Source organism: Apium graveolens, chromosome 2 (genome assembly GCF_009905375.1).
Source record: "Apium graveolens cultivar Ventura chromosome 2, ASM990537v1, whole genome shotgun sequence".
Taxonomy (NCBI): Eukaryota; Viridiplantae; Streptophyta; class Magnoliopsida; order Apiales; family Apiaceae; genus Apium; species Apium graveolens.
Genome location: NC_133648.1, coordinates 288,901,044 through 288,926,436, shown reverse-complemented (window position 1 = coordinate 288,926,436; position 25,393 = coordinate 288,901,044). Strand labels below are relative to the sequence as shown.

Here is a 25,393-nt window from a genome sequence, read left to right as displayed (position 1 = left end):
GCTAGAGGTAAGGAAATTTTCTTTCCTAGATTTATTATGTCCACTTTAAATAATAAAGTAGCAGACATACACCTATTGAATGGTATAGATAGTACTAATATAGGCAATTGTAAGCAAGTGTCCAAAATAATATTTGGCTCACTTACTACAAAGAATAAGGTAAATGTAGGTCTGAAAATCACTCCATTTATGTTGGAGAGGTTTAGGACTTACCCTTACCCTATGCCTGACATGAGATCTAACATACATCTAGCACAGCTATGATCCCTGAACCTGTGGAAGTACAAGAACAGGAACACCAACAGGGATCTTCCCAAGCTGCAACCATTCTTTCAAAACCTTTATAAGCTAGGCAACCAACCACCTCATCTTCTCAAAAGGATGAGGTGAGTAAACAGAAGAGAAAGGGGGCAACCTTAACTGTTGTAACTGAGAGTGGTGAGGATATAGCTAAAAAAGAGTCACCTCTGGTCAAAAGATCCAAAAGGAGTAAGCAAAACTGAGCTGACCACTCTAGCCACCTATGCATCCTCCCAACAGGATGCAGTTGTATTAATTGTATCTAATTTATGTACATGTATTAATTAGTCATTATTACATCTATTCATTACAATTTCATTATTTATGTTAGCAATTTAGTACTTTATAATAAATTTTACATTTATCTCATTATAATTTTAGCACTAATTGATAACACAGTGTTTGTAATTTATTATTTTGAGGGAATATATTTATTATATCGATTATATTCAAGGAAAATAACGCTATTAAAGTTAGTAGATTTGAACACCAAAAATATAAAATAAGTTTTACTGGTAGAGGTAATGGAGATTATATCGATTAGAGTTAGTGCACCTGAGCACGAAAAATGTATAATATTTTTAATGATAACGGTAACGTAGAATATTATAAAAATATCGTTCGATCAAATTAGAGTTTTCGTAAATACCAAATTTACTATGACATCAATTGTTAAATAATAGTATGTGAAGGAATTTGTTAATGAGTTTAGAATTATATTTTCAGAATACAAATGAAAATCAATATGAAGAGTCATTTATAAATTAATCATAATTACGTATCATAAAAAGTAAATTATAAAATAGATAAGACACATGCATGTAATAATATATATACATATAATTTGTCTGTCATCTTTCCTATTGAATTATTATATTTAGACTATAAATAAAAATAAACTCATATAAATGTAATAAATATCGAATTTTCATATTTAAAAGAATAATTAAATAAAGGGGATCATTGATATTACAAAACATTATCATGTGAAGATATCAATCATATAACTAATTAAACACTGACTCATTTATCGTAAGTACGTAGGTATATCTTATATTTTAGGAAAAAAATTATTATTATAAAATTTACCCGTGCCTTGCATGGGTTAAAGAGCTAGTTACTTTCCTAAAGATGCGACAAACATGCATAATTTAGTGGAAAAGATGTGACAAACATGCATAATTTAGGTGTAACTTAGATGCTAATTATGAATTTTTGCTAATTATGAATTATAAATTAATTTTTTAAATACATGGCAAACGGGCCCTTAACGCGGTTGACTTGATGGGGGTGAGGCAAACGAGCTCTTAACTGTGCGATGCGGTCAGAGATGCACAAAAGACCCACCGGGTCGGATTTTAACCGGACCTTAAAAAACCCGCGTTTTGAGGGGCTGAGCTTTCGGGCTTTGACTTTGACCGGGCCGGGCCGGTTGGACTTTCGAAAAATGTCAGAGCCCTTTTAGGCCCTCCAGCGGGCTTTATCGGGCTTTTTTTCGGGTCAGATCAGATCGGGCCAAATTTTTTTTAATTTAAATCAGATCAAGTTTTAATAGAGATTCTGAAGACTACATACGTTAGCAACTAGATCCTCGTAAAAATGTATTAGTTTGCATGTAATAATTTATGAAAACATTACTTTGTTGAAAATATTTAAGTTTGACAAAAAATAAACATGTTTATAGAATAATATGTTTTATCAATATTATCGAAATATATATATTGTACTTACTATATCTTTTTTCATTAATCCTGCAATAAATTATATCAATAATATTTTTAATCACAAATATGTAAATATATAGGTGTTTAAAGTATTATTTATATTTATAGTAAATGTAAATTCATAAATATATAAGAAAATATATTAGAATAATTAGATTTTAACCGGGTTTTTCGGGTTTTTAATCGGGCAGACAAAAGACCGGGCCGGGCCAGGCCGGGCCGAAGACCGGGCTTTTAACCGGACCGGGCCGGACTTTCCCTAAAAATATAGGGCCCGTCGAGGTCCGAAGTACGGGTTGGGACCGGGCCGGGTTTTAACCGGGCCGAGTTTTAGTGGGTTTTGACTAGATCGGGCCAGACCAGATTTTGAGGCACATGCTTTTTTGTGCATCCCTGCATGCGGCAGACAACCCACGATTAGAGCTAGCCAAATGTGCGAGTTTGAACCGCCCGTTCAGGACCGGTTCGTACGGAAACCCGAAATTATTTGGCCCGAACCGAACCGGTTCAAGCCTGCACAGCTCGTTGTCACTGGAGTGCCGAATACGAATACGAAATTGAAAACCCGTGACCGAACATGCCCGCACGAGCCCACACGACCCGTGAGAATAGCACAGCCCGCTCAGAATCTTTGATTCAAGTTCACTGACTTTGGTCTGTTTGGTAAGAGTAATTATAAAAATTATTTATTTATTATATATTATATATACACATGTTGTGTGAATGACCACCATAATAATATCATTGTTATCTCATGTAATAAAATAAATAAATTTAATCAAATAATTATGAAATATATTACCTAAATTAATTATTACTGCCACATTAATCGAAATTGAAATAAATAAATACTAAAATGAACAATCGAAAACAATGCGAGTTGGACTATTATGACAGTGCTACGATAGTTACTGATTAGTCAATTATTTTAATTGATAATTACTGTGTGTTTGTGGGTGTCTGATTCACTTCATATGTACTAGCCCGTAAAGCCCGTTCGGGCAAACCCGCTTAATTTACAAAATCGCGAGTTAGTATATCGGTTACGAGTTACTATCCTCCAATCTGAGCCCGCCTCGTTACTCATACGTGCCGATTCGATGTTTATGATTCAAGTGCCCCACCCATAGTGGACCCGGCCCGAACGCCCGGACCGGCCACCTCTACCCACGATATACTCAAACCCAAGATGTGGTTTTTATTTCATTTTGCTCTCTCTCTCTCTCTCTCTCTAATCATATAGTCATAGAGATACCTGATACATACACATATAAACATTTAGTAAGATCGTCCTCATTTTCTACTTACAAATTCCATACATATCCTTGTATCCTTGAATTTACATCTCTCTCTCTCTCAGTCAGATTCAACTTGTTTCTTCTCATCTCAATTTCACATCGAATTTCCATTATTTCGTGTTAGATTCGTTCGTTCCTAAATTCAACTAGAACACTTGTTAACAAATATCATTTCAAATTCATGCTTTTTCTAGCTCATTCCTTTTTTTTGTTAAATTAATTAGCTGCGATTATATACCTTAGTATATCTGTTTTTTAGGATTTGATTATTGATATGTGGAGGTATATTTGATTGTGTATGAAACAGAAAAGCTAACGTGTTGTACTGGATTAGAAGAGAACGAAGAAGAAGAATGTTAATTATGTTATGCTCTAAGCGATTTACCATTTATTTCTGTATAGCATCATCATCTGTATAACTAGTAATTCTATAAGTTGAATGCAAGAGTGATCGATTCCCGAGTGAGCCTCGGGATCTGCAAATTTATATACAACTATAATTTTAATTTACAAAGAAAATGTCACTGGAGGAGAATCAACAACACTTGATGAGCTCCGAACAAGAGCCAACCTCTCCTGCCGTTGCTGTTTCTACTCAACATGATTGCGTTATGCACAAATTTCGGCTTTATGAAACTCAATCGGTGATCATTTCTGAATCCCCCTCCCTTTCTGTGCTTTTTCTTCATTTATGATTTTACTTCCAATTTTCGTTCTTGTATCAAAATTATGTCAGCTTGTTTACTATTATGACTTTGTTTTTTGTTTGCTTTAGCATTATCATATCAAAACTATTCTGCTCAAGTATTTTTAATTATGATTTACTTTTGCAACTAGCGTTTTTCATGGCTTATAACTGTTCTAAATGTTTTGCAACCTATGGTGTGCAACCTCTTAAGCTATGACTCTCTCCCATTTATGTAACTACGTCCTTTTGAAACTTTTTCAGACATAGAAAGTATGTACTATCTTTGTATTTTTTGTAGGTTTCAAAAGTTGTTTTAGTACTGGTTTTTTTTTTCTATTTTTGTCAGCAAAACAACATTTTTTGTTTGCACGTTTGTTGCAAATGGAACATTTTTGTTGAACCATGGTTAACACGTCACTTAATTCCTGTTGACAGCGAGTAAACAGGATGACTAGTAGACTAGGCATCCGAATGGACATCCACCAGTCGCCATATCCAACATTTAATTATTAGGGTTGTGAGCTGTACAGAACAATAGCTTATTGGCCAACTACTGATCATGCGAGCTACCAATTGCTAAAATTAATTTCATGTTATGTTGTTAGGAAATAAGTTACATTCTAGTAAAACGTAGATAGAATGTACTAAATTTCAGCAAAGTTCACGATGTCGAATATACATAAAAAACGAGATTAAGTTTACCCTAGATTGAGAATGGTGAGTGTTGAGGAATCTTATAGCATTAATGATTTAAAATTGACGTAAGCAAGAACTCTACACTAGCTTGGCATTGGATGACAGGAACTGCAACATCAATGAAGTGAGGATTCAACTTGATAACTTATGCTGAGCCTTTACTGTTATCTATTTCTATAAAACCAGACTAATGTAAGTAACACTTAACTGTAGCTTTATAAATAGTTTACACATACTAAAGAGGGAAATCAAACCAGACATTTCGTGTTGTTAAAAAAAGTTAGAAGTCTATACATTATTTATCTATAATATAGTTGGTATTTATAAAGTTTTGAGGTTGACTATTGCAATCGTCAATGCAAAATGAGGTTTATCTAGTCTGAATCCCCAGACTCATACAGTCTAGTAAATTCCCCTCTCACTGATACCTTGTAAATTACTACTGAACAACACTGGCTATTTATTAAGTCTGTAGTCTAGATTTTAGAGCTTCTTAACGAATAAGCTTGCGTTAGAGTTCGAAATTAAAGTGATAAGTGATAATATATGCATCTTGTCTCTATGCAAATCTGGTTTCTTAAATAAGGTAATATGCTCTAAACCAGTAACAAAAGTTGCTCAAGTTTGTAAATATGAATTTGTAACATTTTCCATATCTTTCAGCATTGGAGTATGATACTTTTGTCCATGTATATATATATATATATATATATTTTATTTCGGATCTTTAAATTCATTATGTAATCATTGCTCACTTATTTACCTTCATCATAAAACATATTGAAGTCTGTCTAGTTGAGCATACATGTATCTTATATGCCTGAGCATCTATCATCATTTGTACTGGCTGCTGCTTTGTGTTCTAAATATATCTTAATGTACTGTCTGTTTAATAACTTTTCTCTTGCTCATATCTTGGTCGGAGAGAATAGAAAATAGTCAACGATAGATTGCTCATCACTAACATTTTTTATTTGTTTTATACACATCTATTCAGAAACCAGGGTTATGTAGTTTTTGTCATTTACTGGAGTCCTTGTGTTGCACATCCTATTAAATTACTTTCTAATGATCTACTGCAGAATTTTTATATGGTTGGAAGGAACAAAAGTAGAACATACTGGAGAGTGTTAAAGATTGACAGGCTGGAGCCTTTGGAGCTCAATGTTTGTGAGGATTCTACTACATACACAGAAAGGGAATGCTCTGATCTATTGCGGAGAATACATGAGGGTAACATGTCCACAGGAGGGCTTAAATTAGTCACCACCTGTTATGGTGTCGTTGGTATGTCTCATAAATTGTAATATGTCATTTCTATCTGAAATTAACTTATGACATAAGTTGTGGTTTGCTGCTTGTTAGGATTTATCAAGTTTTTTGGACCATATTACATGCTGCTTATCACAAAAAGAAGGGAGATTGGTTCTATCTGTGGTCATACCATATATGCTCTATCTAGGAGTGAGATAATTCCTCTTCCAAATCCTGCAGTTTGTTCTGACATAGTGAATTCAAGGAATGAAAACAGGTTATTATCCCATTATTCTGCAAATTTCTTCATTACCTTTGAAATGCCAGCAATGGTTACTCTTGAGAAGCTTTGTTTTACAAAGATGGTCATTTTGATTGTTGGGACTCTGAACTCTGGTTCATTGTAAATACCTAAATTTTGAGTGTCATCAATAGTGCAAGCCGAATGGGAAGTATATATTTAAAATTTGTGGTTACCCTGGAAACCTGTCTCTGCAGTTACAACATTGAATAATATAATTTTGATTAATTTAGACTTGTTTTTTTATTTCATTTTATTAATCTTTCCCAATCATTTAGAGAACTAAAATATGTTTATATAGACGAGAATGTTCTACTTCAGGCTTGAATCATTAATGTTTATATTCCATGCTAAACCTTTTCTGTTGAAGTTCTGTAATTTGCAGTAGCAATTTTTCTGTTATGATTTAGTTCTATATTTGGTTGATACTTACTATGGTTGCTATATCATGCAGCATGATTACTTTCCAAATTATGTTTGGCATGCAAACATAGAAATTGGCTTTGCTTGTAGGGTTAACTGCTTGACATGTATGGATCGTATAAATATGAATGGAGAAAGTGCTCTGTAGCTTTAGTGAAATGCGGAGGGTCGTAAAGGAGGTCGCAGCTATTAGTGATGCAGGAATTTTGTAGTCATAATGTGTTAACCATTTATATCATTTCTACAAAATAAAGGACGATTTTGTAAAAAGTACTGCAACACAAGCAAGTACTTGATAGTTGGTGGCACACTTGTCTCATATAATCTAAGACGCACATTATTTCAGTGTGACTTCTTACTTCATAATTAACTGCATGTGCATTTCTTTCACGTCCATCCTCTTAGCAAATATTCTGAGTGGCAAATACTAATTTTGTGTTCACATGTTGTAGATACAAAAAGCTCCTCTCCACCCTGGATCTTACTAAGGACTTCTTTTTCAGCTACTCATACAATGTAATGCACAGTCTGCAGAAGAACATGTGTGATAGGGAACCAGCGCAGATCCTTTACAATTCCATGTTTGTGTGGAATGAGTTCTTAAGCCGGGGCATTCGGAACCTTCTCCACAATACTATATGGACTGTTGCATTAGTCTATGGATTTTTTAAACAAGTGGGGTTCTTTACATACAAATAAATTATGAGTAGTTAAAGTGGGTAACCTGAAAGTGTCGTTTACTGGTTTTAAATTGATTCACTGCACCAACTGATGAACTATCATCGACTCATCTGTCCCAAATCACTGAATCTGAGTTTTTTTTCCTTGTAATTTTTATGTTAATGTTATACCTAATTTGATCCTATTTATTTCAAGATTAATCCGGTATATTATTATGGACAATTTGTCCTAATTAATGGTCTTCTCTCTGTTCTTTAACAATATCAGTAGGTTTGAGCTTGGATTAGTTGCAAGGTGTCTGGGTGTGGCAATAAAGCCTTAATTTCCATTGTTTAATAAAATCAATTGGAATGCCTTGCAACTATTTTATCTGCTGAACAGTACAATTGCTTTGGCACCAATATAAAATAGAAGTTTTATATCTGTATTATTTACATTACTTGCTTGGATATCAGGATACACACACTTTTTCTGGACGGAACTTTAAGCTTACTCTTATTGCAAGACGATCAAGACATTATGCGGGGACAAGGTTAACTTTATATTGTTACGTTCTGCTTCGCTGGGACTAGAAATCTAGTAACTAATTTTTCCCCCAACTTGTTTGGTTAAATTATGTGCCACCTACATGCTTTGTTTGTTGTGAAAAAACATTAGTATGTGATATCCGGTCGAGGCTACAATTCAAGTAGAAATTTTATGTAAATATAGGAGTTGGTTTTCAGCACTTTCATTCTGACCTATGAAAAGTCAATAACATTTCCCTAAAATATGTGGGACGCTATTGTTTTTTGGGTATAATCTAGGAAAGAATTTCATGGGGTTGGTAAATTTGCATGAGAGTTTCTGATGTTGTATAAAGCATTAACTAGACAAAATAGTTCACTTGCAAACTCTGGGTAGCAGCAGTTATAATTGAGAACATGTTTGCTTTGAGAACAAAGTTGGTAATAAAAATTTGCTGACGTAAATGATTAGCGTAATGATAATACTATACTTATATATACTGCCTGTAAAATTTGGTTATGTTTACTCTAATTAATTAGGCATTGCACAGTCTACTGGATTTTAGAGCTTTTACCTGGGTTTTTATCTACCTTTTTAGCTGAAAATTGACAGTGGTTTCAAAAAGTCTGTTGGAAGATTGTTATATCTCCTTTTGCATGCCACTTTCAAGTAAGGAGTACAAGAATATTAAATATGGCCCAATTAATTAAAAAATAATTAAAAGTACCTTTTTTCCTGTCCAGCAAGCTTTTTTTTCCAGCAAATATTTGTCAGTCATATTTTTATTAAAATTCTAAAGGTTTCTTTATAAATCATTTTCAATCTTGAAAGACATTATCGTTAGTTACTTTCCTTTCTCGCGGTGCTCTGTTCCCATCACATTTATACCATTCCTAGATAATAATGTTATATTTCCATTTCTGGTCTAGGTATTTAAAACGCGGTGTAAATGAAAAAGGACAAGTTGCGAATGATGTGGAGACAGAACAGATTATATTTGAAGATTCTCCACAAGAGTGTCCTTTGCAAATTAGTTCTGTTGTACAAAATCGTGGTTCTATTCCACTTTTCTGGTCTCAGGAAACTTCACGTTTGAATCTCAAACCTGATATTATAGGTGTGTTAGTGCAGTTACATGCTAACTTTGTTATTATTGATTTCAAATCATGGTGACTGACGTGTAGTTTTCAGTATCAAGGAAGGACCAGACTTATCAGGCTACCAGACTTCATTTTGAAAATCTTGCCAAGAGATATGGAAACCCTATAATCATTTTAAATTTGATTAAGGTAAGTACTTAAGAATATGTGGTAATTAGGATTTAATTTTTTTTTTTCAATTCACTTTCCAGATGTTTTGAGTCAATAAAACATCTTTTACTCCTAAAACATATGTTACTTACAGTCGTGGGTGTGTGTACTGTGTATAGACTTTCTAGAATTTCTGTAAGATTGGGAAGGGTATATTATTTCTCATTATTTCTAAATCGTAATGTATGGTTTGAAAATAACAGACACATGAAAAAAGGCCTCGAGAGTCCATTCTACGAGCAGAGTTTGTGAATGCTATTGAGTTTATCAATAGAGACTTGTCAGAAGAAAGCCATCTTAAGTTTATTCACTGGGATCTGAACAAACATTCTCGGAGGTATATGGCCGTGTTGCAATTTATTTCCGCTTTTGTAAATTGACCTTCATTGCGAGAATATTCGATTTTGATTTATCACTCTCTTCCTTTTTTCATTTTCTTTTCCTTTACACTTTCATTGTTTATTTTTTTTCCGATTTTAAGTTTGTTTAGCTAAGAAAAATCCTTTGATTATTTCCAGCAAAGACACAAATATCTTGTTGACTCTAGGAAAACTGGCTGCATACGCATTGACGCTTACAGGTTTCTTCTATTGTGAAGTTACACCTGCCTTGACTTCAGGAAGTTTAAAATGGCCGTACTTTGAGTAAGTTATTCTTTGACTATATTAATTCCAGTCCTTAGATCTTATTGTAAACATATTTGTGTTCATCAATTTGCAAAAAGATGTTTGTAACATCAACTAGAATTTATATTCATTCTTTAATCTGTCCAAGGCAGTTTTTAATGCAAGTATCTATGGCCTTTAGCCTCGAATAATGATAAATTTATTCACTCGGTGAGGAAATTCTGTTCTGCAATTTTAACTTCTAACTGCACACGTTTTTGAACTATCCACTATTTCCATTTATAGACGGTTTTTGTCTTTGACTTTTATTTAGGCCCCCCCCCAAAAATTAACAGGCACCTGATGGTCGAACTTGTTTTTGAACCTCAACTGCCTGTTCTTATGGCATATATCACTCATGTCAAATAGGCTTAACCTTTAAATATTAATTAGAGATGCTAATGGCCCAGTAATAAGAGTTCTCCTTTCAACTTAGTGGTTGTGAGTTGGAGATAGATTGATATATCCATCCCTCGTCCCGTTCATTTAAGAGCAGTCATTTATAGTACATCGTATAAGTTTTAACCTCGAGGACCACTTCTATTGTGTCACTTGTTTCACTGCGCGAGTACTTTTATTTTCAGAGATTTATTTGTTGTCTGCTTACTCACTTCAGTTTCCTTGTCTAAATTTACCAGATTTTTTTGTTTAAAGTTTATAGGGTTTCACAAGATTTGCATCTCTCATGAACTTGCTTGAATTCGCTGCAAATAAATTTGAAAAACACATGTACTGTTCAAAATATAGAAATCTTGATTGCTAAATCATATTGAGATCTATTACTTGTGGTTTACCAATGACATTCTACAGTAATGTTTTATGGTCCGGAACGCTAATTCATGCCTCTATATATCTCTTCCTGCTAAGATAATTGATGCATTGATTATAAAGTGGTAATGTATGTATGACACAGGAATGTTGATGCCCCAAACATAACCTCCACTACAAATTGCAACAATGACTATGGAGGACTATGTGACAGTGACAATGAGGGCATACATAATCTAAAATTGAGGTTAACTGGTGATGATTGTGTTTCCAACGAGAGCCACTATATCAAACCGCCGTTGTTCCAGAAGGGTGTGCTGAGGACCAATTGCATAGACTGCTTAGATCGAACCAATGTCGCTCAGTATGCATATGGGTTGGTTGCTCTGGGAGAGCAGCTACATGCTTTAGGATTGAAAGAAGATTCTTCTACGATTGACCTTGATGACCTTCTGGCTGATGAATTAATGAAGTTATATGAAAGAATGGGCGACACATTGGCACACCAATATGGTGGTTCAGCAGCACATAATAAGGTATTCTAATGCCTCAAGTTCTGATCAAGTAGTTTGAAAATGCAAATTATATCTAATTGATTGAACTGGAATAGCAAATTCACACGTTGTCGTGATGGTAATACAAACACTAATACTGGAATAACTTGTTATTTTATAGTGTTTCAGCATACGGATGTATTTTGTTAACACTAGTGCTTTGTTATGTACAATTATAGGCAATATTTTGCTTTTAATTTTATTTTAGACCGGAATATAGTGTATATTATTTTGTTTTATTCCGAAGCCATTATGCCGAAGAACGAATTATCTGTATGTTTAAAAAAAAGTAATATGAATAATATTTTAAAAATAACCAAAATACCGCGGATAAATATTAGTGGCCTGAAATACCTTTATGTGGAGGTAGTGGCCCTATATACCTTGGTTTGCTTTTAATTTTATTTTAGACTGGAATATAGTGTATATTATTTTGTTTTATTTCGAAGGCCATTATGCTGAAGAACGAATTATCTGTAGGTTTTAAAAAAAAAGTAAGATGAATAATATTTTAAAAATAAATAAAATACCGCGGATGAATATTAGTAGCCTGAAATACCTTTATGTTGAGGTAGTGGCCCTATATACCTACTACATACACATCACTTACTTATAGGGTTAAATGGCGTTTTGGTCACTCAATTGATCGAAAACTGCACTTGCAGTTGGGTCAACCAATTTAAAAAGCTTTCAGTCGCATCATCTTACTCTTAAAAATTTTCATTCAGGTCACTCGCCGTTACATTCCGTTAAAAACTTGACGTAATGCTGACTAAATTTGGTGACTTGGTTTAAATAAATCCATCGTGGCATGTACATGCATGTACAGTCAGATGAAGCAGCATTTTGGTCACTCAACTTGCTCAAAACTTGCAATTTGGTCATCAAACTGAAGAAATTTTCAGTCAGGTCACTGACCATTACGTCTATTTAAAACTGAAAAGAAAACCAAACGAAGAGCTCTCCTACAACCCCTTTTTTCTCTCTTAAAAATTACGAAACATATAAATGCAATAGACCCTTAGAGATTATTTTTACTTTTGTGAGTAAAAAACACATTTTATAACAAATAACCCTAAGAGTTTAATATAGAGTAACGTTATATGCCCTCGAAAGATATCTTGTTGGACTCGTATGTTTGCACGATATTCTCTTATCATAAATACATTTTTTTTAAAAATTATTTATTTTAAATAACTTTTAACAACCCGTTCATCCCAATCCAAATCGAGCCAAATCGACGAATAAAGGGTAGGTTTAAGTTGCAATTTTATTTTTTATGGGTTGGGTTATAAATTTTCAAACTGATTCAATTGGGCCGGGTTGCTAAAATGCATTAAACCTAGCCAACCCGACCATGTGCACCCCTAGTTTCTGTGACTAAAATCATTGATGATAATCCGTGTTTTTGTTATAAAGAGGTGTGGTAGGAGAACCCTTAACGTTGTTGTGGGAGACTTGTTCGTTTGGTGTTCTTTTCATTGTTTAGTGGACATAATGTTCAGTGGTTGAAATTAAAATTTCTTCAGTTTGATGACTAAATTGCAAGTTTTTAGCTAGTTGAGTGACCAAAACATTGCTTCAGCTAACCGTACATGCCACAATAAATTTATTTAAGCCAAGTCACCAAGCTTAGTCAGCATTCCGTCAATTTTTTAACGGAATGTAACCGCGAGTGACCTAAATGAAGTTTTTTAAGAGTTAAATGATTTGACTGCAAGCTTTTTGACTTGGATGACCCAGTTGGACCCAGTTGCAAGTTTTTGAGATGTTAAGTGACCAAATTGCCATTTTACCCCTTACTTACATGCGTATAGTTCACGCAAGTTATATACTCGCTCTTCGTGTGCTAACTGATTCTGGTGATTCTGGTGATCGAGTGTACTCATGTTTATGGTATTGGGCCATGCATATAGTTGTTGGTAAACAAAAGGTGTTCACACCTTTGTCGTGGAACGTGTAGCACAATTTTAACATATACCATCGCATATGCTTCGTGCCCGAACCGCATTCAAGCGATGCTTGTATTAAAAAATAATTAAAATAACAAGCCACACATGTTTACGGTGCATAATTAGAACACAATCAGAATACTCACATACATAACTTTAAGGCATTTAAGGCCACCATTATGGCGGTAGGAACTTTGGCACATTTTTTTCAGTAAAGGGTATTTAGGGCCTTCACCTAATAATATGGATACAGTAGTCTCGTACTATATAAATCCAAATACCGTACAGACTGAATGACTTTCAAAATTTTAATGTTTCGCCGTGCAATCCACGGATTTTTTATTTAAAAATTGTTTATTAATTTGAAATACTAAAAAAAAGTCAAATTGATGTCCAAACAAACAAAATTTTTTTACGGAGTTCCGTTTGATTTTATTTCGGCTCTCTTGAGTTCTACATTTTGGAATTTGACGATTTTATAGCCCAAATGAAGCTAACGAAATAATATTTAATTCAGTATTGGTTTAAAAAGTATTACCCAAGAAAAAAGAACAGTTACGAATTTTGCTTTAGGATTCTATTCAATTTTGGATGCTTCTCTTTGGTTTATATAATTGGAAAGGTAGAATATTTCATTCAACTTAGGATACATACTTATCGTCGGGTTATAAAATATTCCTTTATTTTAGATCCAATGGCTATAATCTATTTGTTTAGATATCTAACGGTCCTTATTACATTGATCGTCATTTAATTATCAAACGGCCCTAATTTATTGGTCGTCAAGTACATGACTAACAAAAATTTGGAAAATATATGTAAGGATATAATTAGTGCTATCTGCAAATTTTATGGTATACTGAAACTAGAAGCAGTTAAATGCTTATAGACTACTTAAGCAAGGCTGACATTTTCCGTATCAGTTTCTATTGGACAGTTCTTAATCTGTTTGTCCATGCCGATAACTTTACAGAGTTCTTAAATCCTAATCGATTTTACTACTGTTTGCATTGGAGATGTTACTCCCTTTATTTTGCTTTTTTTGAAGTGAGTACTTTTTCCTACATTGACTTCACAATTTTTTATCTTCTTACACATAACTTTTCTTTTTCTTTATAGATTTTCTCCCAGAGAAGAGGGCAATGGAAAGCAGCAACACAGTCCCAGGAATTCTTCAGAACTCTTCAACGATATTACAGTAATGCCTACATGGATGCAGAAAAACAAAGTGCCATTAATGTGTAAGTATTAACAAAATTTAAGGTCTGACTTGATTCATGCAGTTTATTAACTGTAAGCTGATTATTGTTGTAGGTTCTTGGGGCATTTTAAGCCACTGGATGGAAAACCTGAAGTCTGGGAGTTGGATACCGCCCAGCGTTATAGTGCATATCGCTATGGTCAGCAATACGCTGATGAGAATGCTAGGTATGGACTAGCTGAAGTAACTATGAAGCTAATGGATATTGTTCTTAGTTTACTAGTAACCTGCAATATGCAGAACTCATAGCAATTGTATACTTCTTATAAGCTGATGTATTTACCCTTCTCTAATCTCTTGCGGATGCATTTTGCCTTTCTCTAATTACTTGTAGATGTATATTGCGTTGCTCTAATTACCCGTGTTCTGCATATTAGGTCATTCATCCACAGATCGTTGTCCGAGAATATACTTCATGAAAACAGATTCCTGATGTCGAACTCGAACAGCAAGGGTTTATCTAAATCTGCCTTGTCTGACAGATGCCAAGAAGGAAGCAAGGTGTTTGGTGAATCAACAACAGATGTTTCAGCTTGTGAAATTGACCTAAGTTTCTCAAGGTTTGCTTAATTTTAAAGAAGTTGTATTGAATGTAAGACTAAATGGGTTATAGATCTAATTACATGGTTAGCTGATAATAAGATAAGAGAGGGAGGACGATAAGAAAAAGAAAACCGTGGCAAGATGCTAGGGATAGTAATGCTGCACAAACCTGAGGGCACTTGCTAACAAAATGCTGATGTGTGGATGTGTGAGCACAATTGTTTACCTGTATTTCATCACCCAATTTCCCTAGCCCTCCCCGCCCCCCCAAACCAAAAAGCAAATATTCTCTTTGGGAACAATGTCTAAATCCTTCCTAACCAAATGTTTTCTAATTTAGGTATACACAACAGATGCCAGCCAGGGAGCTTTTCCCAGAAGGGCAAAGTGACAGATGCCTCGAATGTGACAGTGGAGATGCACTAGACTTCTCGAATTTCGTCGATCTGAATTGGCTTTCCTCGTCTGCAAATTCATGTGACGAAGTAGCTGACAGGTAATTTTGTTGTGTTCATGAAGACGAAATATGTTAAATCAGTCTCTTGGTTATTAATAATGGATTATTTAGTTCTAAAAATAATGTCAAGTGGTAATCCTCCTTTTTCTTTTGGAGGGAGGGGCGCAGGAGGTGTTATTAAAATTTAATGTTTTTTTTAATTACATTTATCACTTAGTTTTTGTTTGTTCTCAAATATTATTTTGAGCCATGAAGATATTTAGTGAGCAATTTTTAGTGTTTAGATCTCCTACAGCTTCTACTCGTTTTGGGCCCCTACGTATTTCCTTGCAACACAGAGCAAGTCGAGAAGTGTATTTGTTGTAAAGGTCTTGTGGTAGGGTCTTAATGCAAGGTTATTCACGCGCGTCCAAAATACAACATGAAGTGCAACCTTTCTTTGACTATTCAGATAGAAACATTTCTTAAAATGAAACTAAAAGCTAATCAGAGGCATTGGTCTAATCTAATCTGCTAATCCCTTCCGTTTCTAGTTTAATTTTTCCCGTCAATTGTTAAGTTGTTTTAAAATCTCACTTCACTATATCTTTCTTCATCTCCCAGCGATCAATTTGCAAACCATATATGCTATATTTCGACGCGATTTAATTTTTTTATTTTAGTTTCTAGTTTTCGTTAAGGGGGTTTCTCATATATATATATATGAATAATGGATCAAAATGTCACCATTTGAGTTAAAAATGCCCAAAATATCACTTCTGAAAATTAAGGTCCAAAATGTCACTTCAAAACGGGCTATCGTGTAGCGTTTAGAAAATAGTGCAAAACGTCACATTGTGTAACGTTTTGCCTTTTATTTTTATTTTTATTTTTTAATGGGCAACGTGACTTCAAGTCCCGTTTATGTGTTTCCTATTTTTTTGTTTTGTTTTCTTGTTTTGGTATATTATTTAGGGGTCCAAAAATATCATTTAATGTTACTTTTTTTAATATTTATTCTCATTTAATATTTTTAGAATTTATAAATGATACCATAATTTAACAATTTTTAAAATTTAGGGTTCACCAATCCCCTTTTGGGTTTTAGAAATATTAAAAAAAAATTAATAAATATTATACCGATTTAGGGTTTAGGATTTAGGGTTTAGGGCCTTTAGGCCCTAAAGCCCTAAACCCTAGGAACCAGCCCTAAACCCTAGGAACCAAAATGTAAATTTTAAATTTAAAAGTGTAACTTAATTTTAATAATTTTTAACATTTTAGGGTTCACCAATCTCCTTTTGGGTTTTAGAAACAATTTAAATTAATTTTTTAGTATTTTAGGAAATTAATAATTTTTTATTTTAGGTTAAAAATAATTTTTATTAAAAATATTATATGTATAAAACGTTAGATAAAGTGGTGTTTTGGGGTCAAAATGCTACATGATGTACTGTTAGGAAGAAAAACACAGTTTTAAGTAACGTTTTACCACTTTTCAAAAATAAAAAAAAAACAATGATAACGTGACACGAAGTCACATTTTAGGTTTAAAAAAAAAACAAAAACATAACACGATTGTCCGTTATGAGATGAAATATAACACGGATTGCTTTTAACATTCGATAATTTTTAAAAATATATTTTATAATATAATTTTCAATAGTTGAAAAATAAATTGAAGAACATAATAAGTTATAACAATATATGTTTTATAATAATTTGAGACTTGACTAAAAATAAATAATATAATATAATATGTTGTTCACGGGACTCGAGTCTTGAACCTGTAGAAATTGTTAAAATAAAGAATATAAAAGTTTAAATATAATAAGCTCTTGACGGGGTTCGAACCCTGAATACATGAGAGCAGTTTAAATATTAATATAATAATATTTTATTATTGCATCCAACAGTTCTCATCTTTCTGACTTTAGATCTGACGGTTGTTATTTGTCGTATCAAACAACTGTACCTAGCAACCGACTACCAAATAGAGGGTGTTTTGCTTATAATAGTATAGTATAGATATGTGTGTGTGTGTATATTGATAATGGAGGATATAGTGACTTTACAAATATAGCAAATTAGGCAAATAGTCAACAGCAACAGCTTAGTCAATACCTGTTTATTCAAGGTCAGTTTTAGGCGCCAAAGTTAGTTACAAACAGAATCTGTTACATTCTTCTTCTGGCATTGTATTCATCCAAGAACATGTATTGTGAAAACTCTTATCTTGAATATGAATTGTGGTTACCCTCTCTTCTATCTCTCACTATCTCTCTTGATCTCTCTCCATCTCTCTGTGTGTTCTTCCTTTTCTTGTCCTTTTTGGTTATCTTCTTCTTTCTGTTCTTATTCTTCATTTTGATACTTAATTATTGTTTGATACTTAATTATTGTTTAGAGGATTATAGGAGATTGTATCATTGGTATCAGAGCCGTTTCAGTCTCTTTTCCGCAATGAATCGTTACTTTTATAGCTGTTGATTAAAGAGCAATTTAAAGCAATTGATAAGCAATTTGACGATCAAACGAAGCGTTACGATACGAAGATTGATGAAATTATTAGGATGATGCGAGAAATGAAAGGAATGAAGAGAAACTGGCACTAAAGGAGAAAATGGAGGTAATCTTTTCCCAAATCTTTAGGTTTTACTCCTAAGATAGAATTTCCTAAGTTTGATGGAACTGGTGCTCTTATTTGGGTAAAGAAATGTGTTAAATACTTTACTCTCTGTAAAATATCTGATCAGAAAGTAGATTTGGCATCTTTTATATGTATGATAAAGCGGAAGTGTGGACTCGAATTATCTTGTTGTTATGAGACAGGTAGAATGGAGTGAATTTGTCATTGATTTGAGTGCTAGGTTCAAGGATGAAACTACTAATAATGTGGTGGTGCAGTTTTATAGGCTGCAAAAACATGGATCTATTGAGACCTATATTGATGAATTTGATAACCTGAGATCTCTAATGGAACGACTTAACCACATTTTACCTGATGCGTATTTTCTTGAGAGTTTTGTTGGAGGCTTGACGCCTGGTGTGAAACCATTTGTTAAAGCTTTTAAGCCAACAAATGTTACAAAGGCTATAGGGTTTGCTAGATTGCAGGAAGAGTCTTTATTGGCTAATTTTCAAAAGAACACTAAGTTCAGCTATGCTACTAATCAAACCTATTCTCCCAAATCTGCACCATCAACTTCTTTAACAGTTTTTGCTTCCAATACTAATAAGCCACCTCTTTTACCAACCCCACCATATAAACTTCATCAGATGGATTCCCAAGCAAACTGTTAAACAACCTTTTCAACTTATACCAGTAGTAGTAAGAGCAGAGGAACTTGCCAAAGGTCTTTGTTATTACTGTGATAAAAAATATGAAAGGGGGCATAAATGTAAGTTTAGAGAACCTCAGTTGTTTACTGTAGAAATACCAGGGTATGAGTTGTCTGAAATATGGGAAAATACTGAGACAGTGGTGAAAAAGTAGAAGACTGTGGAACAATGGAACATGAACCTTGCATTTCTGTTAATGCATTATCAGGCAACCAGACTTTTTCTACCATGAGAGTTGAGGGTTAAACACAAAACATGATATTCCATGTCCTGGTGGATTCTGGAAGTACTCTCAACTTCTTGGACATTGCTGTGGCTAAAAAATTGAAGTGTGAGATATCTGAGATTTCTACTCAAGATATTACAGTAGCTGATGGAAATTCTATCACTTGTACACATGTGATTAAGAAATTTTTTTGGAGAATGGTTGGATTTGAATTTGTTTCTGATGTCATGCTTATTGATCTTGGTAGTTGTGACATGGTGCTTGGGGTTCAATGGTTAAGCACTCTAGGCATGGTAAAATGAGATTTCAAGCAATTAGTAATGGAATTTACTGTCAATAATTAATCGATCAAGTTGAAAGGGGTAACACCTCAGAGAGTCAAGGTTATGACAAGAGAACCTTCTCAGAAGCTTATAAAGAATGCTACTCAGTTGTGTTTTGTTCAGCTTAACCAGATTTCTCTCAACAATACTGAATCTTCTGTTAATCATTCTGTTGAAAAGAGAATAGAAGTTGAAAAGAAAATAGAAGTTTCTGATGCAGAATTGGTTGGGTTAAAAAACAGTATGTTGACATTTTTAGCGAGCCTAAGGAATTACCTCCTAGTCCTACTAGGGGAATATTTGACCATAGAATTCCTTTAACAGAAGGGGCAAATCCAGTTAACATTAGACCCTATAGGTATCCTCTTGAACAGAGGGATGTGATTGAGCAGATTATTGATGAAATGCTGGCAATGGTGTGATTCAGAATAGTGCAAGCCCTTTTGTTTCTCAGGTAGTCTTAGTAGGAAAGAAGGATGGTTCATGGAGGTTATGTGTGGATTATAGGGAGCTTAATAAGAAAACAATTAAGTACCCTATACCAGTGGTGGATAAATTAATTGATGAATCGGCTGGTTCTACTATTTTTACTAAACTAGATCTTAGAGCAGGGTATCGTCAACTCAAAATGTGTGATAAAGATGTTCGTAAGACAACTTTTAAAACACATTCAGGTCATTATGAGTTCTTGGCGATCCCTTTTGGCCTCACCAATGCTCCGGCCTCTTTTCAAGGCTGGATGAATGCGGTATTCAAGCCTTTACTCAGAAAGTGTGTGTTGGTTTTCTTTGATGACATCCTCATTTACAGCAAGTCTCTTGAAGATCACTGGATGCATCTTAGACAGGTATCTGACTTATTTGACTTGATGAGAGCCAATTCCTTAGATGCCAAAGAGAGTTAATGTGGTTTTATGTTGGAGAAATAGAGTATCTGGGTCATTTCATTTCTGCTAAGGGAGTGGAAACTGATTCTAAAAAGATCAGTGTTGTTGCTCAGTGGCCTGTACCTCAAATTGTTAAGGATCTTAGAAGTTTTCTGGGCCTTGCTGGCTATTATAGAAAGTTTATCAAAAATTGTGCTTGGATATCCAAAGATTTGACAGATCAGCTTAAGAAATGAGCTTTTAGTTGGAACGATAAGTCTCAGATGGCTTTTGAAAAGCTTAAAACAACATTAATATCTGCACCAGTTTTGAGATTACCTAACTTCAACAAGTTTTTTGTGGTAAAGACTGATGCTTCTAAAGGGGGAATTGGGGCTGTTTTAATGCAGGATGGTCATCCTTTGGCCTTTATCAGCAAATCTCTTGGTACAAGGTGGCAGAATTTATCTGTTTATGAAAAAGAGCTTATGACAATTGTTTGTGCAGTTCAGAAATAAGAACAGTACTTGATGGGAAGTCATTTCATTATAAAGACTGATTAGAAAAGTCTGAAATGACTGTTGCAACAATGATTTTTACTCATTTTCAGCATTTTTGGTTGTCAAAACTCATGGGTTTTGACTATGAAATTCAGTACAAGGTAAGGAGAATGTAGTGGCTGATGTCTTATCTAGAGTGCAAGGTGCAGACATTTTATGCTTAGCCATTACTGTGGCTGATTCGGATTTAACTGATGCTATTCAACACAGTTATCAGTTAGATTCTTCTTTACAGGAGGCTGTTAATACCCTGCAACAAGGTTTGATATATGTTAAGTTTACCTTGCAGAATGCATTCTTGAGATACAAGAGTAAGATTTGTGTTGCACCTGATGAGATGCTCAGGAAGAAAATTATTAACTGGCAACATTGTTCTCCAGAAGGAGGTCATGGTGGTAGAGGTTTAAGAACTAAAAGATTGAAAGCTTTATTCTATTGGGCAGGTTTATCAAAAGATGTTAGACAGTTTGTGAAGCTGTGTGAGATGTGCCAAGCTGCTAAACATGACGATAGTGATTATTCTCGATTGTGACAACCACTACCTATACCTTCAGAGGTTTGGGTTGACATTTCTATGGACTTCATTACTGGATTGCCCAAATCAAATGGTAAATATGTTATTTTTGTGGTGGTTGACAGATTAAGTAAGATGGTACATTTTATGGCATTATCTCATCCATTTTCGTCTATTCAAGTAGCTCAGGCTTATCTGAATCATGTTTTTAAACTTCATGGATGACCCAGATCCATTGTCAGTGATAGACATCCTGTGGTTTTAAGCAAGTTCTGGAAAGGGATATTTTCTCTACACGGTACTGACTTTCTTATGTCATCTTCTTACCATCCCCGGACTGATGGTCAGACTGAGGTAGTCAACAGGTGTTTAGAAACATACTTGAGGTGTATGTGTGGTAGGACTCCAAAAGACTGGTAATTTAGGTTGCCACTAGCTGAATGGTGGTTTAACACTCATTTCTCTGCTTCTTCGAATATCACTCCTTATGAGATTCTGTATAATCAGAAGGCACCATTACATTTGCCTTATATTGCTGGGGAATGTGATGTAGATGCTGTTGATAGAAGTCTGCAGAGAAGGGAAGAAATGATTGCTGAATTGAAAGCTCGGTTATTGAGAGTTGAATAAAGGATGAAGCATCAAGCTGATAAGGGTAGATCAGATAGAAAATTTGAGAAGGGAGATTGGGTTTGGTTGAAACTTCAACCTTATAGACAACATTTTGTGCAAAACAGGAAGCTGGCTAATAAGTACTTTGGCCCATTTAAAATTTGGAGTGCATTGGTCATGTGGCCTATAAGCTGCAGTTGCCTGCAGGATCCAAAGTACATGACACCTTTCATGTGTCTCAGCTCAAACAATTTTCTTGTCCTGTGCCTGTGTTGACTAATGTTCTTGATTGGTTTGCCTATCATGTCCCTAAAGCCATTCTGGATACTTGCCAAGTAAAGTTTCACAATGTTGCTCAAGTGCAGTATTTGATCCAATGGGAGGGTTTTCAACCTCATGAAAGCGCCTGGGAAGCAGCTGATTTTGTTGCTAAATTTGCGGAGTTTGTCAAGTCACAGCAGGCTTGATAGACAAGCCTGGTAGGGGAAGGATATGAAAAAGGAGGATTTATTAAATTTACAAATATAGCAAATTAGGCAAATAGTCAACAGCTTAGTCAACACCTGTTTAGTCAAAGCCAGTTTTAGGTGCCAAAAGTTAGTTACAAATAGAATCTGTTACATTCTTCTTCTGGCATTGTATTTAGCCAAGAACATGTATTTTGAAAACTCTCATCTTGAATATGAATTGTGGTTACTCTCTCTCCTATCTCTCTCTATCTCTCTTGATCTCTCTCTATCTCTCTGTGTGTTCTTACTTTTTTTGTCCTTTCTGGTTATCTTCTTCTTTATGTTCTTATTGTTCATTTCAATACTTAATTGTTGTTTAGAGGATTGTGGGAGACTGTTCATATCTTGCTAATTTTAAGGCGATTTTTATTAAAGTTTTCCTCTACTTGTATTTTGTACTGTCTTTCGCACCCTTTTATCATGCAAAAAGGTTTTTGAGTTATTCCTCTTACCCGGGAGCTGTATTTTATCGGAGTACTTTTCATATACATTATCTTTTAATACTACAACGCGCTAAATAGTCACTATATCGGAACTATAATTAGATCAATAGGAGAATTATGCCTTGAATTCTATTATGCACGTTAGTTTTTTTATATATGAAAAGAGTAAGAGAAAATGGAGAACAATCGTACAATATAATACTAGTCATGGAGGCATAGTAGTTTTAGTCGCCGGAGGTTGTTGCACTGAAGGAGGTGGCTATAAGTCAGAAGTGTTGCAAGTGTCGGTTGTAGGTGTGATAGATAACAACGTGGTGGTGGAGATGGACTGAATAAGATTTAAATGTTTAAATGTGTGGTTTGTATTTTATTTAAGTATAAAAAATATTAGGTTAAGATTGGTTGTTTATTTTCATTTTAGTTTAGATTTAATTCAATTATATACAAGTTGAGATTAGCATGTTGATTGTTGTTGATATTGAATAGGTTTTTAATTTTTTTTATTCTTTTTCATTATAAATTTTGATTAGATTGTGCATTTGTCGACGGGCTAATCGACCTGCCGACCGACTAGTCGACCAGCCGACCGACTAGTCGACTGACTAGTCGACAATTTGCAAGTCGACCTCTTGACTAGTCGCGACTAGACTAGTCGAGCGCGGTGACAACAATGATATTTTGAATGTAGACTAGTCGCGACTAGACTAGTCGAGCGCGGTGACAACAATGATATTTTGAATGTAGTTATGATCCAATTAAGACCGCCTCCAAAGAGTTGGTTATTTACACTAGGTTTAGGGAGGGATCTCGGTTTCTAGTCCACCCAGCTCCGTTTGTTAAATTTTAGTTCTTTGTTTGTTATACTCACGAGTGTGGTGATTGTTATATATATGATCCAATTTAGACCTCCTCCTACAACCTTAAAATTTTGGCCGAGTTAGTTATTTAACATGGTATCATAGCCAGGTTGTTCGGTACGAGTCCTCCCATCCCCATTTGTTAATTAAAATGTTTGTTCATCATTTTAGTTAAGCTGTTCCCCTGGCATCTTGAGTTTGGTTCCTTAACAGTATATTAACAAAAAATAATATATGCAGTTAGCTAGTAAAACAGTATATCCAGCATGCATATAACACATAATATTCCGAACTATCCAAATTAAGTAAATAAATCCACGTTTACAGTTCAATTATGCAGGAAATGAGTAACTGATGACTACTTATTAGCCTATAGTTATAGCGTTCTAAGATTTCACTTAAGCGAGAACTAGAACATGATCATTTCAAGCTCTTCATCTAACATCTTGAGTTTGGTTCCGTAACGGGATAGTAACAAAAAATGTATGCAGTTAGCTAGTAAATCATTATATCCAGCACACACACACACACAGATATATATACATAGATGTGTGTGTGTGTGTGGTGTGTGTGTGTGTATAACACATAATGTTCCGAACTACCCAATTGGTTAGATAAAATCCACGTTTACAGTTCAATTATCCAGGAAATGAGTAACTGATGACTACTTATTATAGTTATATTTCTAGCTTTCTAAGGTTTCATTTAAGCGGCAACTGGCAAGTTTGACTTTGAGAGGTGCGAGATTGTTGGGCCATCTCGTAGCTTCTAGGGCCATCTATAAGTGGGTTTTTGAAGAACTCATTAGACTACATGACTTACTTAAATGCAGGTCAGTGCTCACAAGTTTACGCGTAGCTATGGTGTCATCAGAAAATATTGTTAGTGAGCCGGTAGCAGGAACAAGTACATCCATGAGTGAATATGCGTCTAGCATGAAGGTTAGTAGCTCTTATCTAAAGTTTGGTAGAAGCTTAACTATGATTTTACAAGTGTATTTTCAAATTGTGCAACTGCAGTAGAGAAGAAAATGCTTATCTTAATAAAATGCTTTACGCCTTATCTTAATAAAATGCTTCATAGTTTAGGTAAAGAAAAGAAGAAATACCTGAAATTTTTGCTGTATGTAACCCAAGTACATGAAAAAAACAAAGTGTAACTACTCTTTCTTCAGTGTGTTTATATATTTAAATTCATGGCATCTATGTAATTCTGGACTTAAACTGTGCTACATTGGCAGGTGATGGAAATGAGTGGGACAAAGCTATCGTACAATGATCATAATAATATTGATATTACAGAGGACTTTTCAGACAGTTTTGCTCGCTGGGTAAACTCCGGAGAGACACTCTGCCACTAAAATGAACCTGGTTACTTGCAGCAGTGAGCATTGAATCATGTTCAGAAGTGGCAGTCTTCTCTAAGACCGTCATTTAGGTTTCAAAAGGATGTATACTATGGAAACGAACACTTTCATATGTACCAATGTTCAGATATGTGATAGTATATTGCCAATTATATTTCTTTCACCAGTGAAATTCAACGTTTGGAAGTAAATGAGTTATCATTCTTTTTGTAGCGTTCTCTGTTTAGTACTTGAGGTACCCTGTAAAATGCTATTCTTGTAAATATTTTATATTTCTTTATTACGTCGGAGCTCTAAAAACTTTTAAATGGGTCACTGAGTGGCAAAAAAGTTTAAATAATTAATATTTTTTAAACCCAAATTTTCAGAAAAATAGATTATCATTTATTGAATTAACTAAATTATAATCACATAA

The 25,393-nt window shown here is 34.3% G+C and overlaps 1 protein-coding gene across 1 annotated transcript; it reads left to right on the top strand.

Annotated features, from left to right (window-relative positions):
- The first annotated feature begins 3,246 nt into the window (after nt 1-3,246).
- Nucleotides 3,247-25,261, top strand: LOC141708580 (phosphoinositide phosphatase SAC3-like). Its single transcript, XM_074512276.1, has 16 exons — nt 3,247-3,966; nt 5,789-5,993; nt 6,072-6,237; nt 7,137-7,359; nt 7,821-7,897; nt 8,802-8,989; nt 9,064-9,161; nt 9,386-9,519; nt 9,701-9,826; nt 10,761-11,151; nt 14,241-14,362; nt 14,436-14,549; nt 14,760-14,942; nt 15,266-15,421; nt 24,445-24,553; nt 24,853-25,261. The coding sequence occupies exons 1-16, from the start codon at nt 3,841-3,843 to the stop codon at nt 24,970-24,972; spliced, it is 2,538 nt and encodes an 845-aa protein (XP_074368377.1). The 5' UTR covers nt 3,247-3,840; the 3' UTR covers nt 24,973-25,261.
- The last annotated feature ends 132 nt before the right edge of the window (nt 25,262-25,393 follow it).